Source organism: Lethenteron reissneri, chromosome 46 (assembly GCF_015708825.2).
Source record: "Lethenteron reissneri isolate LAM-NWPU_2019-01 chromosome 46, ASM1570882v1, whole genome shotgun sequence".
Lineage (NCBI taxonomy): Eukaryota > Metazoa > Chordata > Hyperoartia > Petromyzontiformes > Petromyzontidae > Lethenteron > Lethenteron reissneri.
The window spans coordinates 3689674-3716009 of record NC_083824.1 but is presented as its reverse complement, the minus strand read 5'-3'; the positions used below and the strand labels follow the sequence as shown (position 1 = coordinate 3716009).

At 51.4% G+C, this 26336-nt stretch overlaps 2 protein-coding genes and 1 pseudogene across 2 annotated transcripts in view; 1 reads left to right on the top strand and 2 right to left on the bottom strand.

The window, feature by feature from the left end:
* The first annotated feature begins 1237 nt into the window (after positions 1 to 1237).
* On the top strand, positions 1238 to 15582 carry LOC133354181 (lipoprotein lipase-like). The gene is made up of 10 exons (XM_061570820.1): positions 1238 to 1676; positions 5368 to 5534; positions 6251 to 6430; positions 7325 to 7442; positions 8864 to 9097; positions 9758 to 10000; positions 10610 to 10730; positions 11289 to 11510; positions 12940 to 13044; positions 13477 to 15582. Exons 1-10 carry the CDS (start codon positions 1571 to 1573, stop codon positions 13499 to 13501), a joined length of 1521 nt encoding a protein of 506 aa, XP_061426804.1. The 5' UTR covers positions 1238 to 1570; the 3' UTR covers positions 13502 to 15582.
* LOC133354308 (U5 spliceosomal RNA) lies at positions 3686 to 3731 on the bottom strand (annotated as a pseudogene).
* Positions 15583 to 15810: 228 nt separating the features above from the next.
* LOC133354180 (disintegrin and metalloproteinase domain-containing protein 10-like) overlaps positions 15811 to 26336 on the bottom strand; it is a 56170-nt gene continuing 45644 nt past the window's right edge. Inside the window, exons 10-16 of the mRNA XM_061570819.1 lie at positions 25929 to 26106; positions 24383 to 24536; positions 22430 to 22613; positions 21135 to 21234; positions 20298 to 20518; positions 18920 to 19046; positions 15811 to 18755 (exon numbers count right to left, since the gene is read on the bottom strand). Coding sequence (XP_061426803.1) covers positions 18667 to 18755; positions 18920 to 19046; positions 20298 to 20518; positions 21135 to 21234; positions 22430 to 22613; positions 24383 to 24536; positions 25929 to 26106 — 1053 coding nt within the window. The 3' untranslated portion in view covers positions 15811 to 18666. The remainder of the gene's footprint in view (positions 18756 to 18919; positions 19047 to 20297; positions 20519 to 21134; positions 21235 to 22429; positions 22614 to 24382; positions 24537 to 25928; positions 26107 to 26336) is intronic.

Here is a 26336-nt window from a genome sequence, read left to right as displayed (position 1 = left end):
CTCTAACATCCATTACGATCTATATAGTATTGGCTGCAAAAACCTATTCGCGAAGTTCACATCAGAGCTCAATGTTGTAGTAAACATGCTCCCCGCAATCCCGCCGCACAGAGCTATTGCAAGACAGCCTTGCCCATCACTCAGCGGTGAGCAGAGCAAAGCCATTGGCAAGGCGAGTGCACAAAGGGAGTTGATCCATCTCACCACGCGTCGTACACAATAGGGCTGAACGATTTGGGGAAAAGATCTAATTGCGATTTTTCAGACAGATATTGCGATTTGATTTGCGACTGAATTTTTTAAAAGTCAAGCTTCAGTTCAATATTCACTGTGTATAGACTTAATACATGTGATGGAGCATTACCACGTGATACCATCAAAATATGAACTGCATATATATTCTAATGCAAGGATGAGAACTTAAAATAGATGAATTGCTTCCAACGTGTATTTATTAAAATGTTTTAATTGAAATAGAACAATAAAACATAGAACAATTGTTAAGTTAAACAATTAAAGTTATAATAATGAAAAATTAAACAATTCCAATAAGAAAGTAATAGGACTTTTCAAATTGCAAAAAATCGCAGTCTTTGAGATTTGCTAATCGTATTGTTTAATTCTCGATTTGAAGTTTTCGTGACTGCAAGGATTCATGCTCTTTGTTTTTTTCGGTAAAGTCACGTAGGTTAAAAATGTAAATAAATTAAATCACGACGTGATTGAATTTATTTTAATTTGTAATTTATTTTATTATAATTTTTTACCCTACGTGACTTTACCGAAAAAACCAAAGAGTACGTATTGTTTCAAATTGCGTTTTCGATTTGAAATCAATTAATCGTTCAGCCCTAAATCCACAACCGGCGATCACTACTAAGAGTTCGCCCAGAGGACAGAACGGTTGCCAGTTTCGCTGTGAACAGAACGTCATTGCCTGCGCACATCACGATTGAATAAATCAAATAGTTTCCTTGATGCAGTGTCCGTCTATATATACACACACGTGAACACACGCGCTAAACACATTGGCAAACGCACAGACGTGTGGGTCAATGGAAAGGTGAAAATCTTTTGGTAAGACAATCCTCGAAGGCACGTGGTTCTCAGTTTCCACCTTGACAGCCGCTGAGGGTTACTGGCGGTCATGCACGCCGGGTCCAATGAGCGCTCCGCTTTCAGGGGTGTGTGTGCTATAAATTATGCTAATTTATCACACCACACGCTAGCAGTCCCCAGGGAGGCGCTACTTAAAGTTAACACAGAGAGCCCACAGACTTCAATAGACCGGTTGGCGCTAACAGCTGACGGTTGAAGCGGACAAACTTGAATTGTGTTAGGATAAAAACGCACACACACACAGAGCCACGGGCTAAAATCCACAGCCGTATAAGTTTGCAGATATTTATCGTTTACTTTTTTATTTATACGTGCTTTTATTATTTCGCGAAGCACTTCGTTACAAAGTGAATTTTAGTTTTTTTTAACAACACCACATTCATTCACAGCAGCAGCAGCGCCGGCAGCGTCGCCTTAAACGTTTCGACTGCACTTGGGGGGTGAGCAGAAGATGAACTCCTGGCTGAGAGCAGTCGCTATCGTGTGGATCTGCGTTGCGTCTCTGGGCACACGAGGCCTGGCCCACAATGACACCGTGCAGAGATCGCTGGCACCAGGTGAGCGCATGGGGAAGCGGTCTCATCCGTACACCGAGAATTTTAAAAAATGATTTTTTTTGTTACAAAGAAATACAAAAAATAATTCCGTGACGAGTGTTGTTGTCAATCCATCTGTGCAGAATTTTCTGGGGCGTTACTCCCTCGTGGGTGGTGGGTTCTTGCTCCGGGTAGTCAAAAGTTTCATCTCAAACGAAGCGAAATATTTTATTAAAAATGAAATGACTAAATGTCAAAAGACCGAATGAGACCTTGCTCGATAAACTGATCATCATCATTATTGTTGCTGTTGCTGCAATCTGCTGTTGCTACATTCACTCTCACAAGCAACCTTCCATGCAACGTTGTATCTCCGTGTTCGTTAGATTTGTGTTAACCGTTGCCCATTGAAGTAATGGAAGGCGATAACTTTGTCAAGTGCCACGATGCATATTCAAATGAGACTTTAAGCGATCAGACACGCCTGAACACACACACGCGTATGTGGCTTGGGACACTCGGAAGCAGCTGGCACACACACAGATGATATACGAGAGCATTAAATCGCGTCTGGCCATTTGGTAGCACCGGAGTTTATTAATCTCTGAAGCTTTAGAGCTTTTACCAAGTGTGGCTTAAGGAGTTGGAATGTGCAGTAACCGCGCAACTGTTACGATACCCAGCAAGTCTGAACGCATCCCCATCCGGAGCAGTCGGTCCAACAGGGAGCCATCCTCATGCTCCGAGTAAGAGTTGCTGCAACCTCCAGTTGTGCTCGGCCATGATTCCGTGAGGACTGTAATGACGACCAATGGACTCCTCTAAACAGACGGCATGGACATTAACTTGAGTTTTGAAAGCTTCTCTTTGGTGAATCCGACGTGTGTTGCGCCCACGTTTATGGACTATTTTGAATCTGGCTCTCACATTCCCTCCAAACCTCGTGGAATGTGAGCGATCCAAAACACGCAAGGCTATCAGAGAGTTTGGAAACAAATCAAACCATACGATGATAGAATGACAAATCACAACTGTGCGCAGACAGGCCAACATCACACTTTTTGTACTGCCCAAAACAGAAACCACACCCGGTCTTTGCAGGTTTGTGTTGTGTGTACGAAATCTCAACACGATACACCAACTCCACTATCAAGTGGCTCGATTTCAGGATCCAGTTTGCTATCTGAACCGGTCCTGGGCTTCCCCTAGGTTGACTCGGCCTCAAATGAGTACCTGGTGCAGTGTGAACATTAGCACTGGGGAAACAAAGGCGGCCGGGCGTGGTGTTTGCCATCCACCCCTTTCGTGTGCCCTTCCGACCTTCACAGGTGCTCGCTTACAGCACTTGCCCCAACAGTCTGGAAAAAAAGTCTGCACGGGGGATCTTTGTCTTTGTGCTTAGGTGCGAGCTTCACTCTCAAGAGGTCACGAGAGTTGACGCCAGGATAACCGAGTGCACCTGGTCGCCACCTCTTAAGATTGCTGCGCCATTGCAATAATCTTCGTGACCCTTGGTTTATTACGAGCCGCAGTGGCGAAAACCGCTTTTTATTTTGTGGCCGTAGAAATGGCTGTCATATCTACGCTTGACCCCGTGGTCTCCGGTAGACGAGCCCTGAAGGTTGTGCGACTGTAAAGAGTAAATAGCCACCATCAAGTTGGGGTCATTGGCCCGGACTGTTTGACCAGGCCCTCAAGAGCTTCCTTTGTGGACGCCTCGTGTTGGCTTTGTTCACGGTCAAACGTGAGGTCCGCGAGCGGTTACGCCGCCGCCCCCTCGCTCAATTTGCTCGCCGCGCCTTCTCAGCAGTTTCAAGTCAACTCACGTGGCACGGGATGCCACCCCGTGCCCTGTGGTGGTGGTGGTGGCAGCAGTTCAGTTTCAGTTTTCATTTATTTGGTATAGCCCTGTGAGCCATTCGGTTCTTTAATCGGGTGCAACCGCAACAAACAAAACACTAAAACATGAAACAAAAACATGAACAAGAAAGCATCTTAAAGTGACTATGTGAGTATGTTCAAACAGAACGTCCACGGAAATCTTTAGTAAAAGGCGAAAGATTGATTCGCTTTGAAGAGAAACCAGAGATTGAAGAGAAACCAGAGATTGATGCCAGGAGCTGTCACCGTCACCGCTGTGGTATCGCCCTGGATCAGCCGGTCGCGACAAATTTAGTACAGGCCGTCAGATAGGTCTCAAATTTGTGTGGCCACAAGTGAACATTTCATGCCCTTTCCGATCGATATGTAATACATTTGATGTATTTGACCATAGCTGTATCCTTTATAAACACTGATTATTTTACCCACATCTCAAAAAAGAGACTGTTAGTGTCAATGAGCTCATATCTAGTTATAATGTTTTATTATTACATTATTTCGACTTTGTTTGACGAGCTTCTGGTAACTTCAGTAGGTGCCCCAAGACGCCGAATGAAACCCATCCCCACGATATTCGAGATTCAAAAGGATAAACTTTCAAAACTGGGAGGGCCGCATTCCGACGATGACACAGAGCTCACGGGGACAGGGCCAACGAGAGGATCCCATTGGGCCACTAATGGCTGGAGGGGGCGGGCATCCACTTCCCAAGGGGGGGGGTGGTTAAACTTTTTCTCCACGACCGAGTACGCATGCCCATTGTCTCACCTTCGCAGCGCCGGGTGAAGTGCTGCCGAACGCTTGACCTCCCGTAACCCTCATTTTGAGGGCCGTAATGCGGTGCCACAGAGTTCCCATGACCTCTGTAAAATAGCCGCCCGCTTCACAGTTTCCTTCCGCTGTCCTTAGCTCTGATTTCATTGTGAAGCACCTCTCTGTGTGAAGTAACCTGGTCACTCGTTGATCGTCGGCACACTCACTCATCTACGTATGAACTGTCGTTAGTCTTCGAGTCGTTTTGGGCTGTTGGGGCATGACCATTGCCCTTCACCGATATCTCCTTGCCAGTTGACTTTCAATCGTGGTGGCTTTCGTCCCGACCAACGTTTTGATGTTTGAATTTATAAAATTGGTTTTTATTTTTTATATTATTGGTTCTTTTGGTAAAGTCACGTAGAAGGGAAATAATAAAAATAAAACAATAAAATTCTCACGACGTTTCGATTGCAACACAAGCAATCATCATCCGGAGTGAAAACCACAGCAAAGAAAAATTAAAATTGGTTTTGTTCATTATATCAACATGCGGTTTGTTACATGTTACTTTTACTGCTATTAATTTACCTTTTTTTACTATTTACGCACACTTACAATAAAAAATATAACTGAATGGAAAAACCTAGTGATTATAAAGAAACGTTTCATAAATCACATGTCCTATCACATTCGGGGGGGGGGGGGGGGGGCTGCATCGCTATTCTGCACCCTCCCATCTTGGTGCCCCCTCTACCGAGAGCCAGCACCTTGGCGGCTACGCATGTGTACCCCAGGGGGAAGACGCCTCAGCCTGGATTGTTGTGGCGCTGGCATCACCACCCCACAACCATCTGGGGCACCAGCCGCCACTGCTCTCTTCGTGTGCCACAATTCGGCTATACATTCGGGCGACCGCCCCTCCTCGGGTGGGGTGCCGGGGACAGCCGCCCCCCCCCCCGCTGCCCTTGCTACGGTGCTGCCCAGAGCTTCCCCCTGTTATGAACGCCCGCTTTTAGCCAGTGGCTTTGCCCCCGCCGCCGCCCGTCGGTGACGATCGACCCCGTGCTGCGCGCAGGCACGGCGGAGCCCCAGCTGGAATCCATCAGGAGCCGGTTCCAGTTGAGAAGCGCGGACGAACCGGAGGGCCCAGGTTGCCAGCTGGTGCCAGGACAGCCCGAGTCGCTCACTCAATGCAGATTCCAGCCCAGCGCCAAAACCTTCCTCATCATCCACGGCTGGACGGTAAGAAGTGCAACGCCTGGAGTGCTCGCCCCACTCCGGCAGCATGCACACCAGTACACTTGCACGCACGGGCAGGCCTGAGCCAGGTCAGTACTTGGATTGGAGGCTTCCCCGGAGACATCAGAATGTTGCACAGTTGGCCCTGCGAGATGGCCAGTACAGAAACGGGAACTTGAATCCACCTGTGTGGGACTTGGGTTTGGCCCCTTTGCCAGTTGGTGAGTTTCACCCCGGTTGATGAGCTCTTGAGAAGAATGTATGATAAAAAAAAGCAGATCTTATTGCTACTCGCTTTGTTTAGCGTTGAACATTTGTCTGAAGTTTATTTCACATTGACTGCGTCGTACCCCTCGAGAATTAGACGATAATCGTGTGAGTTCAACCCTGGTTGGGGTGGTTGACTCAGCCAATCATCCCTCTCCGGTAAATAATTGGAGCACCGCTTTTGCGGGAGAAGTCCACAGCGATCGTCCTACGTATCGATGTGGAATTTACACCACTCGCTCAGTGCTTTAAATAGGAGATGCCGCACCAATGCCGCAATATGGCACTTGGGCAAGACATCACTTTGACTTTGAATGTATACAATAAAGCAAGAGAATTCCACCACCATTCCAAATCGTTTTCTGTGCAACACCGGTCGGAGCCTTTGCCAAACTGTTCCTCTAAATGCCACCGACATATCCCAAACGCCCCTCGCGTGCCTCCCTGCGCAGCTCAGCGGCATGTTCGAGGGCTGGATCAGCAAGATGGTGAGCGCGCTGCACGCGCGCGAGAACACCGCCAACATTGTGGTGCTGGACTGGCTGGACCGCGCCCACCAGCACTACCCCGTGGCGGCCGCCAACACGCGCGTCGTGGGTCGCGACGTCGCCATCTTCCTCGAATGGCTCGAGGTAAGGAGCGACGGCGGAGCTTGTTGGGTGTGCAGGCGGTGCAACTGCTCCTGGGTCGATAGGACAGATGGGCCCGGCACCCGGCTATGAAGAGAGGGGAGGAGGTGGAAGAATTGGCGACGAGGGGGGGGGGGAATTTTGTTCCTTGAGTCTAAATTCCACGACTTGCCAATGTCTCCTTGCCTGGTATACAGGAGGTCGTGGGTTCAATCCCGACAAAGACACCTGTATATTTGGAGTTTGCATGTTGTCCCCGTGGTCACGTGGATTTTTGTCCGGATCCTCCGGTGTTTCCCTCCACATTTATAAACATGCGTTGAGAGAATTTGGCTGCTATAAAATTCCACGTGATTCCACTTCGTTGAGCTATCATTTGTGGCCAGGTCGCTTCTGAAAAAGAGCTACGTAGCTCAGTGGGCCCTAACTAGTAAAATAAAACGCCTCTCTCCATATGTCAGTCCATGGGTTTCTGTGCGAGTCTGTGAGTCTCTGTAAGTTTACAGGTGTCTCGTTGAGTCAATAGGTCTCTATGTTATCCTACAAATCTCCATGCGAGTCGATTATTGAATCACCCCCCAACCTCTGTCCACTCAGCATTATAAATAGCGACACCACAGTCAATCGGCAGATTGTCATACGGTGGTGCGGTAAAGTGTTGGTAACTCCCACCTTTTCCAAGAGGTCCGGCCAGTGTTGGAAGAGTAGGCCAATATGGCACCCTGAGAGGGGCTCTCAGTTTAGCGGAGGCCCTTCCGCCAGCAGTGGCATGACCGAGCGCTTGCAGTGTTGTGCCCGTTTTGGTGTTACCGCACCCCGTACTTTGAACTTCTTGGGCGGAGTGCGTAGCCGACCGCGCTAATCGGAGGTTTCCCGTGTGCGCGATGTGGGCGGCAGGAGGCCTCCAACCACCCGCTGGAGAACGTCCACCTCATCGGCTACAGCCTGGGCGCGCACGCTGCTGGGTTCGCCGGGGAGCACATGAGGAACCCCGCGAGGCTGGGGCGTATCACGGGTGAGTGCGCTCCCGGCCACGGCACGGCTCGCTCGCACGCACGCACACCTCGCCCCGCAGACGTCAAAAACTCAACGGAGAGTGATAGACGAACCAGAAACGAGCCGACAGTTCGCCTCCTTCATCTGTCACTCCATATCATAAACAAAATACAAGTACACAAAAAAAACTCGATTATGGACCTCTATTATGGACACATATATGTGTTTACATATCCCATCAGCATCACGGCCTTCTGGGAAGTGATTTATTTTTTAATCTGCAGCATTGGTTTAATACAAGCACAACCTTGTACTGATATCGATATCCAATGTGTTGCACAGTACATAGCCAACCGTGCTAATCGGAGGTGTGCGGGGAAGGACAACAAACTAAACATAAAAAGCAGTTCTCAAGAAATTAGTTTGCTGATCGAGAAAAGGGCCTATGAGAGGTCTGGTACATGTGACCGGTTGGATCGCGGGGTACAGTTGGGATCAGTGGGATGACGAGTGCTAGTGGCTGTTTGGCCAGAGTGATGGTCAAACAGATGGCGAGTACTCGTGGCTGGCGAGCTAGTTTGTTATTGGTTCTCAAATACAGCTAATGATAGTGGCTGGCTGGGAAGCTGGTCAGGTGTAAAGGTAGAGAGAGCTAATAGTAGTGGCCGGTTAGCTTATTATGGTTAGCAGGAGAGCTAGTGTTAGTAGCTAGCTGGTTTGGATCAGGGCTCGTATGTTTGCTAAGTGTGTGCAAACTTCAGTCGTCCGCCCCACTGCAATGCACGTCTTCTTCAATGTTTGTCTGCGAGTCTGCACATGTTGAACGGCCATTGCCATGCAGATGTATTGGATTCCACGGTGCCAAGTTTAGCCTTGGGCTAACAAACACCATGTGGAGTATCAATGTTTCATGGCGCTCTGAAGCGTGCTTGGATTTATACAAAACAATCCACTTTGGAGTTATGTAGCGGTGTCTAAATGTGACCGCATCTCAAGAGAGTGTACAGAAAAACATTGGGCCTGACTTATAATACACAGAGAGAGAGGCATTCATTCAGTCGTGGGCGTAAGAATAGCAAGGGAGACCTTGAGACTGGAATGGAACAGGGGCAGGGAGTCGACAGCACGGATGACTGTGGGAAGGGAGTTGCAGACACTGGCGGCTGCAGAGGAGAAAGAACGACCTCCCACTGAGGGCTTCGACAGAAAGCCTTGGTTACTTGGGCGGAGAGTGCGTGGGCTGGAGTGGAGTGAAATGATAAGGGAGAGGGTAGGCAGGGGCATGAGAGACGGCGACCATGTTTGATGATAACGATGATGACCTCTGATTATCATGGTTTGCTACGGACCGCGCGAAAGAAGTTCAACATGCATACGCGCAAATGATGACGACGTTGGATTGAGCGTGCGTTGTTGCCGCGTACCCCCCCCCCCCTGTAGGGCTCGACCCGGCAGGCCCCACGTTCGAGGGCCGCGAGTCTGCCGAGCGCCTCTCCCCCGAGGACGCGGGCTTCGTGGACGTGCTGCACACGCACACGCGCGGCTCGCCGGGCCTCAGCATCGGCATCAAGCAGCCCGTGGGACACCTCGACGTCTACCCCAACGGTGGCAGCAACCAGCCGGGCTGCGACATCCGTGACGTGTTTGGGGGATTGGCGTCAAACGGCCTCTTGAGTAAGGGGAGCGACGTTTGCCACATTTTGTGGCCGGTTTTGTAAAATCAGTGATTTTTGTCTCCCGGATCCAATTACTTTTTGAGTTCGGCCTAGCGGTAAAATGTTGTCGCAATTCGAGCGGCTTTCACTGCCGAGCACGTGACGCGAGTGCGTATTGAGGATCCTGCATTAGTGTACTGCGCGAAATGCTTGCCACGTTTTCCAGTGACAATTTTTGACGACTTCGGAAGGTCTATCTAGTGACTCTTTTGGCGTTTTTTGGTGACTTGGCGTGAAGGCTGTCACGGACTAGCTCTGGCTAACGGAGCTTAGCCCACGGAATCCTCTTCGCTGGCTTATGTTATTCAAATGCAACACGACCTATGCAGCAAAGCCTCTTGGAGCCGGACTCGGCTAGAGAACGCAAGGCCAGCGCTAGCAGAGTACGTGGCAGACCGACATGATCAGCGTGAACCCGCGCCCTCGGATGAATCGGTCTTTGCCACAACCCTCCACGAGTTGCAAACTTGTGCCCTCTTGTTTTTGAGACGATGAATTTAAAAAGAAAAGAAACCAATCAGGACAAAATATTTACCGCCTTCCACAATCGTCGCATTTTCGTCGTTTCTCACGTTCCTGTCTTCCCCCCCCCCCCTGGCCTCCTGCCCCCGCCACCCAGGCTTCACGGACGCGTTCAAGTGCGAGCACGAGCGCTCCGTGCACCTCTTCATCGACTCGCTGCTGCACACGGAGCAGATGCCCACGGCGTTCCGCTGCACTGACTCAGATCGCTTCAACCGGGGCCTGTGCCTCAGCTGCCGCAAGCACCGGTGCAGCGCGGTGGGCTACGGCGCCGAGAGGGTGCGCGCCCGCCGCAGCACGCGCATGTTCCACAAGACGCGTGGCGGGATGCCCTTCAAAGGTGCGGACGGCGCGCGCGGAGAGACGGGGCGTGCTGTGCACTACACGCGTACGGGGCAATATGTCGCGCGGGTACACAATCGCCGTGTGGCGTGCACACGCAAGGCCTGCAACAGCACACGGCTTGCCGAAGATGCCGCACTGAGCCACGCGATGCGCACACAACGATGCACTTCACTGCTGCCACGTGGTATGATTTTCGCTGCACAGTGCAGTGGGCACTATCACCAGGGCACATGCCACCCTCTTCCTGACACACCCACTCAACGCACACCCCGCACATCCCACATATACCACCCACCCCAACAACACCCGCCAATCGTCACTAACTGGAGATTAGCACCATGGTGCTTGTGACAGGCTACGTGCACTTTAATGCCACGTGAAGTATCAAACACCCCCTGGCAGGTCACGGGACAGACCCAGGTGCTATGGGTTGATTGACCCACTCGCCCAACGCACCAACCCCACACCCCCACAAACCTTACCCACTCCTCACACCCCACACACCCCGCACACCCCACCCGATGCATCCACCACACCCACGCACCCACTCACCCACCCCACACCGCCGCTCACCGTGCCGTGTGTTCGTGCTTGCCCTTGGCAGTGTTCCACTACCAGGTGAAGATCCACTTCACCAGCCAGGTCCACATCGAGCAGCTACGGCCCCGGCTCTCCGTGTCTCTGCTGGGCACCACGGGGGAGGCGCACGACCTCAAGATCGTCTCGTGAGTCGCTCGCAACTAAAATCCGATCCCCGTACGAACCGACATTTGGAAATATCGGTTTACCCTTCGGAATATTTATGTATTCGTTTTTAGCGAAGTCAGTCTTTGCGCGTGAGTCTATATCCACGCATTTGCAACCGAAAGCTTTTTTTTTTGCGGCAACTCACCAAACTTTTTTCTGAAAGAGTTGCTCGGTTTGCTTTGGATAAAGTTGAACATGTTGTTCCTTTCTCGTTGGCGATACTCTTGTCCTGACCAACGTATCTCTTTCGTTGTGACCAGTGTTCCTTGACCTGCCCGTAACCCCAACCGTAAATAGGCAGGGAACAGATATAACCTCCCATGGTCAGGCGGGGTGGCGAGCAGGAGCGTGCGGGTGGAGGCAGGGTGGCGGACACACACACACACTACAAATGTTCGTCGCTGAATCTATCTTTCCTGGGGTACACACATTTCAACGAACCGACGCTCATTTACACGGAGATGACTCGGCGCCGCGCGCGAGCGGTGAAGCGTCGCGGCGATGTTGAGTGAGGGCCGCCCCGTGTGTCCGCGCAGGAAGGACAGCATGGAGCCCAACACAACGCACTCCTTCCTCGTGTACACCGAGCAGGACGTGGGCGACCTGCTGCAGGTCAAGTTCAAGTGGGAGAGGTCGGACAACTGGTACCAGTCGGTGTGGTACAAGATGCGCACGTGGTCGGGCCTGGACCACTCTGGCTCGGGCTTGAGCATCCGCGTGCGCAAGATCCGCGTCAAGTGCGGAGAGACCCAGAAAAAGTGAGCCTCTCCTTCTCCCGCCTTTCGCCCTCCATTTTCACTCAACACTCCCTCCTCCCCTGCCTGTCTTCACAACCCTCCGGCTCGCTCTCCTCAACCCCACCCCCATCCTCCCTTTGTCCCTGCATCCTTCCCTCCCTCCCCTCCGACCGACCGGCCTAGCCCCCAACTGCGGTGCAGCTTTCCGTGATCACCGTCAGGTGCAAGCAGTGTGCATGCCGTGGCTTAATTCCACAAGATCGGACCCAAAAGAAACCAATTATGGACTTGATTTGCATATGAATAGTAGAGATTGGTAAATCATGGAAAGGCAGAATGCGGGGTGGGGGTAGGGGGAATGGAGTTGGGATACGCGGCTCCAAGCGGATGACGTTCGGCCTGTCGCGGGCAAGGCTCGTGACAGACTCTGCCGAATGCGAACATCAACGCGAAGGCAGCTCACAAAATAAATTGTCAACGCCGCAACGTGGAAAAAAAGCACACAAACTACACGGTTCGCTGGACGTCGAGATCATGCCCCTCACATCGCCACGGTGCGGTTTCAGGATCCGCCTCGCTGGCGCCCGATTGGCTGACGGTTCTGCAGAACGCATCACAGCCACTTTGTAAAGTTGAATTCTTGGAATTCCGCCCTTGACGCGGGCGCTAAGTGCCGCTCCTACCATGTAAATTGCTCTGTGGATCCACAACCCCCTAAGCTTTCAGTTGTAAGTGGTCTCCAACTGCATAGATGAGTGGGAGTGACTTTGAAGTTGGGAGGAGGGGCAAGTAGCCATGAGGTCCGTGAAGGATAACGGGGGGTGGGGGTGGGGGGGCAGTACAATGGCTGCCCCCTACTCCACCCCCACCCAAGGCCACCAGCTCTCTGCAGTCTCTGGGATTCCTCATCTCCCGCCGGCCCAATCTCCTGCCGGCCCCATCTCTCGCTATTGGGCGATCATCCCCCTATGTGGGCAAAAACCAACCCCACGATGCTCAAGCACAAATACAAAACAAAACGTGTTTTCCATTAGCAATGCCTTAGAATAAACACATGCAAGAGGCTATTTTTTCAGGTAATCTCCGTTCTGAAGTAGAGCGATAACATCATTATTCACTGGATTACAGTCGGAGGTCGCAGTTTTAGTTTTTTTAATTAGTCGCTGTGAGGGCGAAGGTGCCCAACTGAGGGCCTCTTGCAGTGTTCTTCATTAATATTAAGAGGGGGGCCAATTTCACCAATAAGACATTGTCAGTGTGAGGGCCGCCACACATTTGAAACCATTGTTGGGTTTGACAGCAGCACGATGATGATGGGGGATGTCTTCACTCTGTACTGTCAGGGGCACACTGAAGGCCACCAGGGGCCCACGGGCCTCGCACTGAAGAACACTGGCCTATTGACTATGGCGTGAGTTAACCGGGGATGTTGATTTTTTATCGTTTATAGAATGGCGTTCTGCTCCAAAGACCAGGACACCGTGGACCTGAAGCCCTCCCAGGAGGAGGTGTTCGTCAAGTGTCCCGACGGGTGGATCTCCAAGAGAAGCTTTGGGTAAAAATAAGATTGCACGCCCTGGTGCCGCACCCATGTCCACTCATCACTACTAGGGGCGCGTGACATTGAGGAATGAACAGGTGACACAAACTATTGGGTACTAAATCAGGATTCGGTAAATGTTTGATCAACATTGAATTCTCGTCATCTTCACAACCCACTCTCTCACCACTGCTACCAAACAAACATGCTGCCTTCTGCATGAGTACAAAACAACCCCCACCTCCCTCCCCTTTAAAAGCAGCATCCTTATGATGTAAGTATGTTGAGCTTCTATCGCACCATACGTAGCCAACCGTGATAATTGTAGGTGCAGGGGAAGGACAACAAGCTAAACACAAAAAGCTGTCTAAAGAGATGTCTCCAATGATTCTCACTCTCCTTCAGTTCTTTTTAACTTCAGGTTTACCGTCCCTCTTTTTTTTCCAGTTCCGCTGGGAAGCGGGACGAATGAAATTCTGATGGAGAATTCCGCGGGAGAGAAACTGGACCAACGCAAGAAAGAAAACAACGGACGAGTGCCTTCAGTTCGTGGCTCAGTGCAAACCCGACTTCGCCGCTCCCCAGGGATGAACCCTGACCCCCCACGTCCAGTCGCAGCAGGGACCACACGGCACGGCGTATGGACGCCTAGAGCCCCTGCTTCACCTCCAACCTCCCCCGCCAGGACCTCCCAACTGCGAGTTCATGCTCACAAGCTCGGCACAATCGCGAACGGGTTCTATTTGTTAGCGCGATGAGCCCGAGCCGCACGTCTCATGGCCATCAATGGCGATTGAATAACAACGCGCGGACAGACGCTACAGCCTGGACCTCGCAATCCCCACACCGTGCTCCGTCCAGATGAGGGTCGCACAAATGTTTTTTTCACTCGTCACTTTTTTGTTTGGATGCATCGCGCATAAAATAAGCGACCCGGCGTGCGTGCGTGGAGGATGTGCACGTATTTGTACATCGCAATTGTGTAAAATGTAACTGTGATAACGTGCGCGGCCTATCTACGGCGTGTTCCCAATGCTGCGTGCCTTCCACACGGACGCCGAGGCCACGCTGCAACCCCCACGCGAATGGCTCGTCCAGGGATTTATTTCTCAACGCATATTTTCCAGATTGGCCATCAAGACTGGAATAGCTCGCCGCAGATATATAGTTAAAAGATTTACACTGGGTGCGGTGTGCCAGGTGTTGAAATATTTTCCGGGACATCACACCCAAGATCCCCAGCTGAAATTAAGACCGGGGGCTAGCTGGACTCATGGTAGAGCATTTCTAGTTTTATCTTGTCTTATTCTTCGGTGCAATTTTATTCCACATCTTTACAAACATTTTATTGGTCTGTGGGCATTGCCTTTCACTTCATCGTCAAATCGAAACATTTACCAGAGTTAAGTTCAGAGGGCATCATGGTAAATGCCACTGATGTAACCATATCTTCCCTTGGCCAACTACCTTCTGCCAGATTATTCATTGGCATAAATGTGTAGTGTACACAATAACAATTAAGAGTGTCGATATTTGAGCGAACATACACCTCCCATAAACAATCTCCGGTTAGCCTCCCTTGTAAATATATTTTTCTTAAGATTCTATTTTTTTTATATGAACAAGTGTTGACACGGCGTTCTGAACTGAATAGCTAAGGGACAGCCCTGACCGCGGTCTCTCGACATTCTGATGTCAGCGGCGCACCTGCGATGTTCAGGCACGTCCGTGATGGCAGGGATCCAAGATCTTGCTCATTCAGCCCTGAGAGTTGGGTACTCAAACGCATCGCTATGTAATAGCTTAAGGGTTGTTGGTGTTGTTGTGTATTTGCAGTAAAATATAACTTGCCACTTAAAACCACTCCGTCCTGTGGCACACACTGACTGGCAGGACTTCAAACGTAAAAATTCTTCAACTCGTGAGTTGAGTTCACCGCCAACGCCGAACGTGATCGCCGGTTCGTTATCGGTGAAATCCTGGGTGTCGCGACGCTACCAAAGTGGCTCCTCTCGCAATTTCTCTGCCAGTGGCATGGCGTGGGTAACGGTGGTGGTGGCACGTGGGTTGGGAGGGTTGAAGGCCACACGCCAGGAGCCGTAGTCCTCAAGAGCCCGTGGGCGACAGCCAAAGATGTAACCCAGCTTTGAAATGCAGCCAAAATAAAACCCACTACGGAGAGAGGCAACACGAGAGTGAAACTTGGCAACCATCGTGGTGCGAGACTTTTCCTTGCGCGTTTACACCAATAGGGACGAGCAGCGGTGAAGGGGCGCTTGGTGTTGCGACACAAAGAATTTGGCGGTCCTTTCCGTTACGATTTATCTTCAGTTTTGCACGGTTGTACATTTTGCACATTGCACAGAGCACTGCGCCGAGGACTGCTGTTAATGTTTCGTGCTGTAAAAAGTCTGGGACTTAAGTTATTGCCGATTGTACATACTGTATACTTGCATTAGTTGACCGTGAAGGGCTGCCCACGCTAATTCATACGCGGGTAATTTGCATCCTGTACTTTTGTAGATGTAACATTTTGAAATAAAACTTTTTAAAATCCAACCTGCGGATGTCTTCTGGTGCAACGTTACGCTTTTGAAACCCATCGGCTTTTACATCGTAATCAGCTGCGAGAGGTGCACACACGCACCACACTATTCATAAGCGCAAAGAACATCATAGCTTACTGCTGTCTTTGCAGTACGGTAGCAAGTGGCGGGGAGAATTAAGCTCAATCGTAGATAACACAGGTGCCAACATTTAACATATGGGGGGAAACATTGATAGCCAGCAGTTGGCTTTTATTTGTCATTTCAAATCGCGCATCCGTGAACGTTTCAAAATATAGATTAGTAAAAAGCAGAGAATGGAAAAAAGTGGACAAAGCCATGTCGGTAAACAGTTTACACTGGAGTTTGGGACGTAAGAAAAAGCGTTGGTTAGAGTAATAAAAACGTAAAAAATAAGTGCAAGCCATACGGATGCGCTTTAGCGCAAGCCGTTGCTATTTACAGAGTACAGGCCTCAACTCATTTAATACACGCGGCGGTTTAAGGTGTTCAGGCTACACAGCACCATAGGTAAAAAAAACTAAAACCCACGAGATACATTTCTGTCGTTTGTTTATTTTCGGGTCCCATTATATGTCCCAGCCCCTGCAAACTTTTCTCCGTTGATGGTAGCGTTCATGCCGTACAAAAAATTCCACTTTTTTGAGCCTCAAATCTCCACCTCTGCATTTTCACACAATACCCCACAGCTTAAAAGTCAGTAGCAATACATTAACATGGAATGAATGGGCCTCGAACGCAAACCTATTTTTTCTATAGGTTCAATATTTTTACAAAAACGGTAAACGGAAATAGAGTGTGCATGACCACAGCAGTGGCGAATTGAGAGTTTCTCAGATCAATCTGGAGAGTTCCGGGAGACTAAATATTAAAATATTTCACGAGCGAGCAATCAATTAAAATAATTTGTAAGTACCCATAACCCCGTGGTGCAATAATTCGATGGTTCATAAACCACAATTTCAGAATCAAAATATTTATACTGGAGGAATCCGATGAGCTATAAAGCTCTTTGTTCACAGACGTCCAGTATGGACGTGTCAGAACGATTATATCGGCGATGTTTTCATCACTTCAGGCCCTCGTCACCACGTTTTTGAGCACGCCAAGTAAATTAGAAAAGGAAGAGGGGGGGGGGACCACAAAACATCATTTGGGGGTTTTAGCGCTCGAATAAAAAAACGCAAAATGCGTGTGGCATGATAAACGACACAAGTTAAACACGCACAGCTCTGCTCGTCAGTGTACCAGCTACGCTCGGTCAAAACACAGTTCAGTAGCTCAAAAAACTTTTATTTTTATTAAAAATAAAAGTTGCTTAAAAAGGCTGAGCGCCCCCCCTCTGCTGATCTCTAGGCCCCCCCACTCACGTTACAATTTCGTCGCTGCAGATGCGGCACGGTCCGTGTCCCTTTTTAATCAATAGCAGTAAAACATAAGACGAACCTCGCCTCGTCTGCTTTAAAAGCGAGAAGATTAGCGAGAGCTAATTCCATTTCTTGAGGAATCCATACGATACCTCAGAACAAGCCGAGTTCACATTTGTTAGTGGCTTGGTTTTTCTTGCCAGTTATAGATAGAGAAAAAAAACTTCACCAAATTTGGGTGTGGAAGAAAATCTACCCCTCTTTATACTTTTTTTGCACACTGGGCTGAAACGAAGCTCAGATAAAATGGGAAATATGATGATGGGGCTGGGAATGCAGATTCTCGGGGTCGCTGTGGCCTCGGGGCAGTTGCGATACAAATTGTTGTGCAAATGCAGCACAAGTTGTCTGGACGAACTAAAAACAGTCAGTTTCTAGGCACTTCAGCAAATTGAAGCATCGTTTAAACAGAGACCATGCGCGCCGCGCTTGCGCACACCACATGCCCGACGCCAAAACAGAGGCCGGTGAAACGAACAGTTCCGCCAAAACGCAGCCTCATTTCCAACACCCCTCGGATGACAATTCTCACTTTCCTAGAAGATAAAAAAAAACTCAACTCATCCGGCAAAGTAATAACGGACTGAGCGAACGCTGCATTTGAGTGCATAAACAGGTCCTCGCTTTGCTGAGCAAGGGAGAGTGATGTCTGCTGAAATCGACTTCGTGCTTGGTCCCTCTCGCACGGCGGTTCGCCTGCGTGCGACGCTTCCTTTGCACGGTGCCGGACGTCGTCTCTTTGTGTGAGACAAACGGGCCGCATCTACTGGGCCGACAAGAGAAAGAGCCACTTAAACCAGTAGGTGTGCGGAACCGGGATTCTCGGATCAAGCAACGGTGGAGAATGTGTGCGAAGGTCTTGGGTTTGACGTTCCACCCAGAAGGCATCGGGGCACACGGATACCCACGCCGGGTGTGAAACTGCCACCGGACTTGTGCAAAGCCCAGTATTAAACATACGTTACAAAGTCTTTGGTTGCCTTCCCATAACACCGATCCCCCCCACCACAGCCAAACGCTAACCCATTCGAGTTGTTACATATATCCCAGCTATGCTACAGAGCAGCGCACTTTAGGAGCATTTCAGAGGCTTCTCCAGCAGCAGAAATACCATTTGCTTGTGTAGCGATTCAGAAACGACACCACAGGTTTTGCCCAATTATCCTTGGTAGCTGTTTCTTAAACCGCACATGGAATGCCTTCTCTTTATAGACGCAGGCGAGCAGTTTTCTGTGTCTATGCACCAAATTAAGTCCGAAACCAATCGCTCGTAACATTTTCTGTCTAATTCCGTATGTATATATACGTGTCTGTGTGTGCGTGTGCAGCTGGCTCAGCGCTCTTACGCAGGCGTCAAAATATCATCAGAACCGAGCCTGCTGTCGACCGGTCCGTGCTCTTTTCATCCCTCAGCGGAGCATCGAGTCTGGACGGCCACATGGCCACACGATCCTCCTGGGGCAGGAGTGAGCGAGGCCTAAAACCGCAGGAGCCGTGATTGTCGTAGACTCCCGTAGGCGTAGTGGTGGGAATTCCTGCTCCTGCTGCCATTCCTTGCCGCTGGCCTCCCACCTCCTCCAACCGCCCACCCACAACAAACCACATCCCCCCCGCCCCCTCCACCCCTCCCTGCTCGGCCGCCATCACCGCCTCAAGTTCTGCATCTCCTGGCCGTCGGGCCTGCGGCTCCTCGCCTGACGCTGCCTCTGCTGCCTTCGCAATGTCGACACGCCTGGCACGGAAAGTACAGGGGTCACGGGGGGATCACAGGATCATCTCAGCGACGAGAATGCAGGAGCAGACGTATAAAACGAGAAGGGACGGTGCACAGACAGTGACATCTAACCCTCGTGCGGTCATTCAGGTTGGATGGAGGTGGCGGCCGTGCGACCTCACCTGGCAGCTCCTTGTGCTTGGGCAGGTTGGGGTTGCTGCTGGGCGTGTGTTTGCTGCACAGGTAGATGAAGCCCCCCATGAGCATGATGAGAGCCACGGCAAGGAGAACGCCGGCCCACCAGTGATCCTGCACGCCCGCAGCAATAGCACGCATGCGCCGGGATTCCATTCATACTTAGAAGAAACCATGATCATAGTGATCATCAGCTGGTGGACAATCCACGCTGAAGGCCTCCGCAAGCCAACGCCGCCGCCGCCATCTCTCATGACCTTGCGATGTAAAGATCTACCCAACTCCCTACACACAATATTATTTCATCGCTCCATCTCCTCGGAGGACTTGGTTCTGATGAACGCGTCCCTACTCTTTAGTAGGAGAATAACGGAACGAATCAAAATTGGCCACGTGTAGTCACTAGGAAGAGCTGAACAGCTCTCTCTCTCTCGCCATTTGGTGTTCGGTGCAGTGAAGTCCCAATGAGAACTGGCAATCGATGAAGTTACGTGTGATTAATTAAGACTCTAAAGTTACTACTGGATTCCTAAATGCTAATTATTGATCCAAAAATAAAGGATGTGTTTTCGGAATTACGTACATATAGGTATGTTGCTTATCGATATTTCAAACAAGTAAAATTTTTATAAATTACATTTATCTAATAAGTGAGGTGGAAAACCGGGAAACTAAATGTCTATACTTCATGTAAGCAAGCAAATAATAAAGATTCTAACAACAATCTCTATGGGCTTGTGCAACAATCTAATAATAATGCAAGCGGCCTCTGATCCACAGTTGAACTAAATCCACCAGTGAGGCTGCAGCGCTCGGTGGAAAAAGCCCAGCCAATGATTAATTGATAGGGCTGGATCCCAGCCCTTGCCAGAGGTATGTGAATTTCAACCGCCGGCTCGGAACTGCCAGCGCAGAAGGGCATCACCGAGCACGGTGCCACCCTGACCTTGCTTTGGCTTCGATGCCGTGAGGCCGTCCCTGGCCCATCTGTAGACAGCTCCGCGCTGTGCCCCTTGCGCCGGGGGTTGGATGCCATCCCTAAGCACTCAGCTGGACCTGGCCCGGGGCCACACAGCTGCACACTGTGTACCACACGGTGTGCCATGTGGTATAAGGCTGCAGTAATAACGAGTGTGGCGAGATTGTTTTTCAGGATTTGGGTTTTGTCGGTGCAGCAACGCGCACCCTAACGGAGTCCAACGGGGGGGTTGGGGGATCAGAGACAGGTTCAGGGACCGGATCAGGGACAGGGTCTGCAGGCCGCAGCATTCGCGCACCGCCAGCCAACGCGCCGCGGCGCCCCCCACGGAGCGGGAGAGCGAGCGATGAGGAGGGGACGGGCGAGGGCGCGGGCCTTCCACCTACCCGCACCCACTGCGCCAGCGACTTGTAGAGCTCCGGATTGAAGATGGCCTTCTTGAGGCGTGCCAGTGGCCCGTCGGCGTCCACGAGGCGGCAGCGCAGGAAGACGTCGCAATAGCCGCGGAAGTTGTTGCAGGGCGAGCCAGGCTGCAGCTTCAGCTCCTTCGAGTGGAAGAAGTCGATCCAAACATCCGCCTTGGTGCTGGCGCACGAGCTGGGGTCTCCTGCAGCACACACGGACGCGCACGCACGCGTGGAGCGGTCGCGTCGCGGTTAGCGCGCTGTATGTTACGTATGAGTGCATAGGTGTGAATACACGTAGGTGTAGGTATGTGCATGTGTGTGTATAGACACGTGGGGAGCGGTAGTGTAACGGTTAGCGCGCTCCGCTACAAACCCAGTAACACAAGTTCGATTTCCGCTCACGGCCAACACGAGTGATGATTATCTGAACCGGTCCTGTGCCTTCCCATGGTCTACTCAGGATCTTTGTTTTGTTGTTTGTACGTACATCAGCGATGGTGCTGCTGGTGGTGGGTGTGGCTGGTGGTGATGGTGGTGACAGGGTTGGTGGCAGTGGTGGCAGTGCTGGTGGTGTCGGTGATGGGAGCAGTGATGCTGGTGGTCAAAATAAAAGTTGTTGTGCTGATCGTGAGCAGGACACAGTCAGCTCACGATGCACTGATCACGAACTGCATTTCGGTGACGACAGCAGTGGGGGCAATGGAAGTGGAGGTCGTCACTGTTCGAAATTTGACTTGAGCCATCAGGTCAAGCAAAACATTGATCAAAATGAACGAGAGAACGAATGAATGAAATAGGGCTGGGAGTGGCGCTCACCCTTGCGCATGCAGCACACGTGGCACTGTTCCTCCACGCTCTCCCCGGAGCACGAGCACTCCTCCAGGCTGTGCCGATCACAGATCGAGCCCGAGCATTGCTGCGGAGAGGGAGGAGAGCGATACTTCAGTACCACCATTACTATCATCTTCGACACGGTCGCCGCACCAGCGAGGATCACCGGCGCATCACTCCCAGCCCCCACTGCGACCCGCGGCATTGGCACCGCGCCACCCTCGCACGCACCCGGACCACAACGGACAAATCCTCCAAGGGACCCCGTTTGCCATCGATATGACTGCTCAACCCGAGCTATTAATGCTTTGATATTGGCATCGCCTTTGTGCTGTTCGCCTTTTGGCGTTTTCTGGTCTAACACCGGTGAGACATGGCCATAATGGAGGCCGTCTGGTGTAGGCCAAGCAGTTTCAAGGACAATGTGTCACATTGTTACCGAAGCACACTTGTTTGCATGTTTTACCACAAGCATGTGTGGTTAATGCAGACTGGGTACCTTGCAATGGGTGTCTGTTTAGTGTTTGAACATCTTAACTAAACTACCATTCGACTAATCTTGATTTGAACCTTTCGTGACTGCAGGAATCCACACTCTTTGGTTCTTTCGGTAAAGTCACGTAGGTAGAAAATAAAATAAATCACGACGTTTCGATCGCCACACAAGCGATCGTCCTCAGGTGGGAAGACTTTACCGAAAGAACCAAAAAATACTCCCACCTGAGGACGATCGCTTGTGTGGCGATCGAAACGTCGTGATCTATTATTAATTTTCTACGTGACTTTACCGAAAGAACCAAAGAGTACTATTTGACAATTTTTATTTCACCATGATAGGTCCGCTGAGCTATATAACACTTTGTCAGAAGCAACCTGGCTACAAATGATAGCTCTATTGAGGGAAAAATCAGAGGACCCGGAGAAAAATCCACGCGACCACGGGGAGAAACGCAACCTCCAAATATACAGGAGGCATGAAGGGTCAGGATCGAACCTACGACCCCCTGTATACGCACCTCCGATTAGAACGGTTGGCTATGTACCATGCGAAAGTAGTTCAATATACATACTGCTCAACAATACAGGCGGGGTAGTTAAAATCTCGCCATCGTGGCGCCTGTGTTGTCGCCGAAAAAGGGTAAAAGACTTATTTTTTCCTTGTACAAATCCTCGCCCGGCTCGCCGCGGCAGGAGCCGTTAGCCGAGCCTGCGAGCATCCCCGACGATGGCCGTGGCGGCCTTGCGAGGCACGGAACAACACGCTGCCTGGCGCCGCTCACCCCGCCCTTGCAGACGCGCGTCTCATTGCTGCAGAAGATGAGGTCGGGCTGCGGTTGCGAGGCCGGGCAAACAGCGCTCGTGCCGTTGCACGCCCCCTCCTTGGCGCATTCGGTGGGCGCTCGGCACTCGTCGTTGCGCAGACGGAACTTGCAATCGTGGGTGCAGCAGGGGCCCCGGGTCGGACTGTGCAGCGGCAAGGGGGATGGCGGTTAGGGTGGGGGGAGACGTGGGTATCAGGCACTAGCAAACCACGTGGGTAAATACACACAGTGATTTATAGTTTTCGATTTAAAGCTTTGGTGACTGCAGGGATTCATATCCTTGGTTCTTTCGGTAAAGTCACGTAGAAGGGAAATAATATAAATTAAAAGCTGTGGTTTTCACACCTGATGATGATTGCTTGTGTTGCAATCGAAACGTCGTGAGAATTTAATTGTTTTCTTTTTATCATTGTATTATTTCCATTCTCCGTGACTTTACCGAAAGAACCAAGAATATACACACACTTATGTCGTGAACTGGTGCGGATATTACCGCGCGCGTCAGTAACGGTTGTTACAGGGGGTAAGTAACGGTGTGATATCTTCCCTCCCGTGGATAATTATTCAAGAGGATGTCCACCATAGAGACAGAGCGACGAAAGAAACCCGTGAACTTTAGGTGGTTTGCTGCATCATAGAACAGTGAGAGATGGGGACGGCTTGGAGAAAGAGTCCTTCATCCGGCAATGGATAGATCATGGCTGATGATGATTCGTGTGGTATGAGTGAGCGTATCGTATTACCGTAGTATCAGTGAGGTTATTCGCATAGTATGAGCGCGTTACCTTTATCTGGACTACCGATGGATACAGTAGCTCGCGTAACGGTTTTTTAGTAACACTGACGAGATGTAATTTGGAACTGCCCTTATCACTGTAAACATTCATTGTCAAATTGAGTTGTGAATCGCGCTTATCGTGAGTACTCTCCATCGCCTTGTAAATGCCGTTGTTTGCAACATCGGTTTGTTATCTTTCGGTTTGTTATATATGTAGAGCGTGATTGCACAATAAGCGCACACAATCACACCCGACAGCCGGGCGGTGGTGGCTATGCAAGTGGCACTGGGGGAGGCAGCGTGGGTTGATGGATCACTGCACAAATGTTGCGAAACTCCATTCCCGTGGGCGTCAAGGAGGTGCCGCCATACCCTGGCTTGCAAGGAGAAGGACAGTACAGCAAGTGGACTAATCCTCATCTGTTTCCATCTGTACGGGGATGTAGTGTTGCCCCCTCGCACGCGTAGGTTTTCTCTGGGCCCTCCGGTTTTCTCCCACTTTTATAAACACATCGTTTCTTGGCTGAAAACAGCTTAAAAATAAAAAAAAACCCAATGCAGGACCCTCCGAAAAAGAGTACTTGGACTTTCGTGGATAAGTAAATTATTGTTCTTAAATATGGAGCTACTCATCACCCTGCAGCTACTTTTGACACCCTACTCTCCTACCTACCTGTTCCACCTCGCTATGCCGTGCCCCACCTATCTTTCATTGCTGTTCTGTCTTGCCGTATTGTTCCACCACGTGTCCTCCTGTTCCACTCTGCTGCACCACCCACGAGCACGTTCCACCTTTCCCCGCAGTGTCCATCTCTCCTCACCCTCACCCAAACTGTCCTCTCCACCTCGCGCTGCCACTCGTCTGGCCGCGAGAAGTTCCTGTTTTTGCTCGCGAGTGTGCCATCGCATGCCGTGCCAACCTTAAAAGCGCTTTGCCCAACAGTGAGAGGGTACACGGCTCTGACGTCCAGCTTTCTCTCGTCAGTAGCCCCATGTTCTGCCTGCCACTCCCCCCCTGCTCCCCCCCCCACACCCCTACCCCCCCCCACACCCCTACCCCCCTGCTCCCCCCCACACCCCTACCACCCTGCTTCCCCCCCCACACCCCTCCCCACTCCCACCCTGACCCGCACCTGCACATCTTGCCGGGCTTGAGCTGGCAACCTTTTCCACTTGTGTCGTCGGCCGGGTAGCAGCACGGGTCTCCATTGCACTGGTCCATGAAGCCACAGTCGCACGCCTCGCCTTCCTCCACCAGGCTGTTGCCGCAGATTGGCTTGTTCGACTCTGAGCACACGCACACGCACGCACACACACACACACACACGCACACACACGCACGCACGCACACGCACGCACACGCACGCGCACGCACGCGCACACACACGCACGCACACGCACACACACACGCACGCACGCACGCACACGCACGCACACACGCACACGCACGCACACGCACGCACGCACACGCACGCGCACGCACACACGCGCACACGCACACACACGCACGCACACGCACACACACGCACGCACACGCACGCACACGCACGCACGCGCACGCACGCGCACGCACGCACACGCACGCACACGCACGCGCACGCACATGCACGCACACACACACACGCACGTGCACGCACGCACACGCACGCACACGCACACACACACACACACGCACGCGCACGCACACACGCACACACGCGCACGCACACACACGCACACGCACGCACACACACGCACGCACACACACGCACACACACACACGCACACACACACACGCACACGCACACGCACGCACACGCACGCACACGCACGTAGATGGACGCAGACGCACGCAGACACACGTAGAGGTATGTAAGCACGCATTCGCCACCGACGTCCTCGTACGATACGCTGCAGGTTTAGGCTTCCAATGCCACTTTGGGTTTTCTCAGAGACTTTCAGGTGATAATAAATGCACGTGGTTTCATCATCAGCGCTTTTTCATACAGAAACCCAAAGACCCAAATTGAGACCCATAGACCCACACGGAGACCTATAGATGCACAGAGATCCGTAGACTCGCATACAGACCCAATGAGAAACCAAAATGCACTGGTAGGGGCTGCATCATCAGTGGTTTTTCACATAGACCCCAAGATCCCACATTCAGACTCACAGACCAGAAGTCGCAAATGGGTTTTGATTCCTTACCCGTACCCGTACCCTGCCGCACCAGGGTCGCAAACAGGTAGCCGTACCCGTACCCTACCCGATACCCGTACCCGGCCGGGTATCGGGTAGGGTACGGGTACCCGATTGCGACCTCTGGGATGAAGCCATGTTGCAGGCGCGGGTGGGTTGATTCTAGGAACTTGAATTGTGAGAAGAGACAAGACGTTGGGAAATGAGTGACAAACGGTTACTCACCAGTGACTCACAGCCTACCCGTACCCATACCCGGCCGCACCAGGGTCGCAAACGGGTACCCGTACCCATACCCGGCCGGGTACGGGTAGCCGGGTATCGGGTAGGGTACGGGTATCGGGTACCCGATTGCGACCTCTGCCACACACTCCATTGAGAAGCTGGAAAGCGTTGGCAATGACTTCAACTTCAGCACTTTCTCACGAGACCAGCACGAGAGACTCGTCATGGCCTGTGGCCGCCCTAACGCCACCGGCCACACCATTCCCCACGTACCCACGAAGCAGGAGTCCTTGCGCGCGACGAGCACTCGGCTGATGTTTCCGATGCTGCAGGGAGAGAAGAGGTTGTTGTTCGCCTTGAAGCCGCTGGTGGCGCTGGGGTACATGATGAAGTTGCCCTTGTCGCTGATCAGCGTTCCCTCGCCCGGCGTGCATTGCTGGCCAGAGTCGTGCTGCTCGCACGCAAATACAGAGATCACAAAGATCCCCCGAGTAGCCTTTAACAGACTGCCGATGGCAAGCGCCGTTCGACGGCACCTATGAAGGCTGGCATGGCACACGAGGGGGTGGGCGGCCAGCACACGTGCCCGGCTGCCTTTGTCTCCCCAATGCTGATGTTTACACATGGAACCAGAAACTCATTTAAGGCCCAGGACCGTTTCAGATCATTGTTAATAGAACT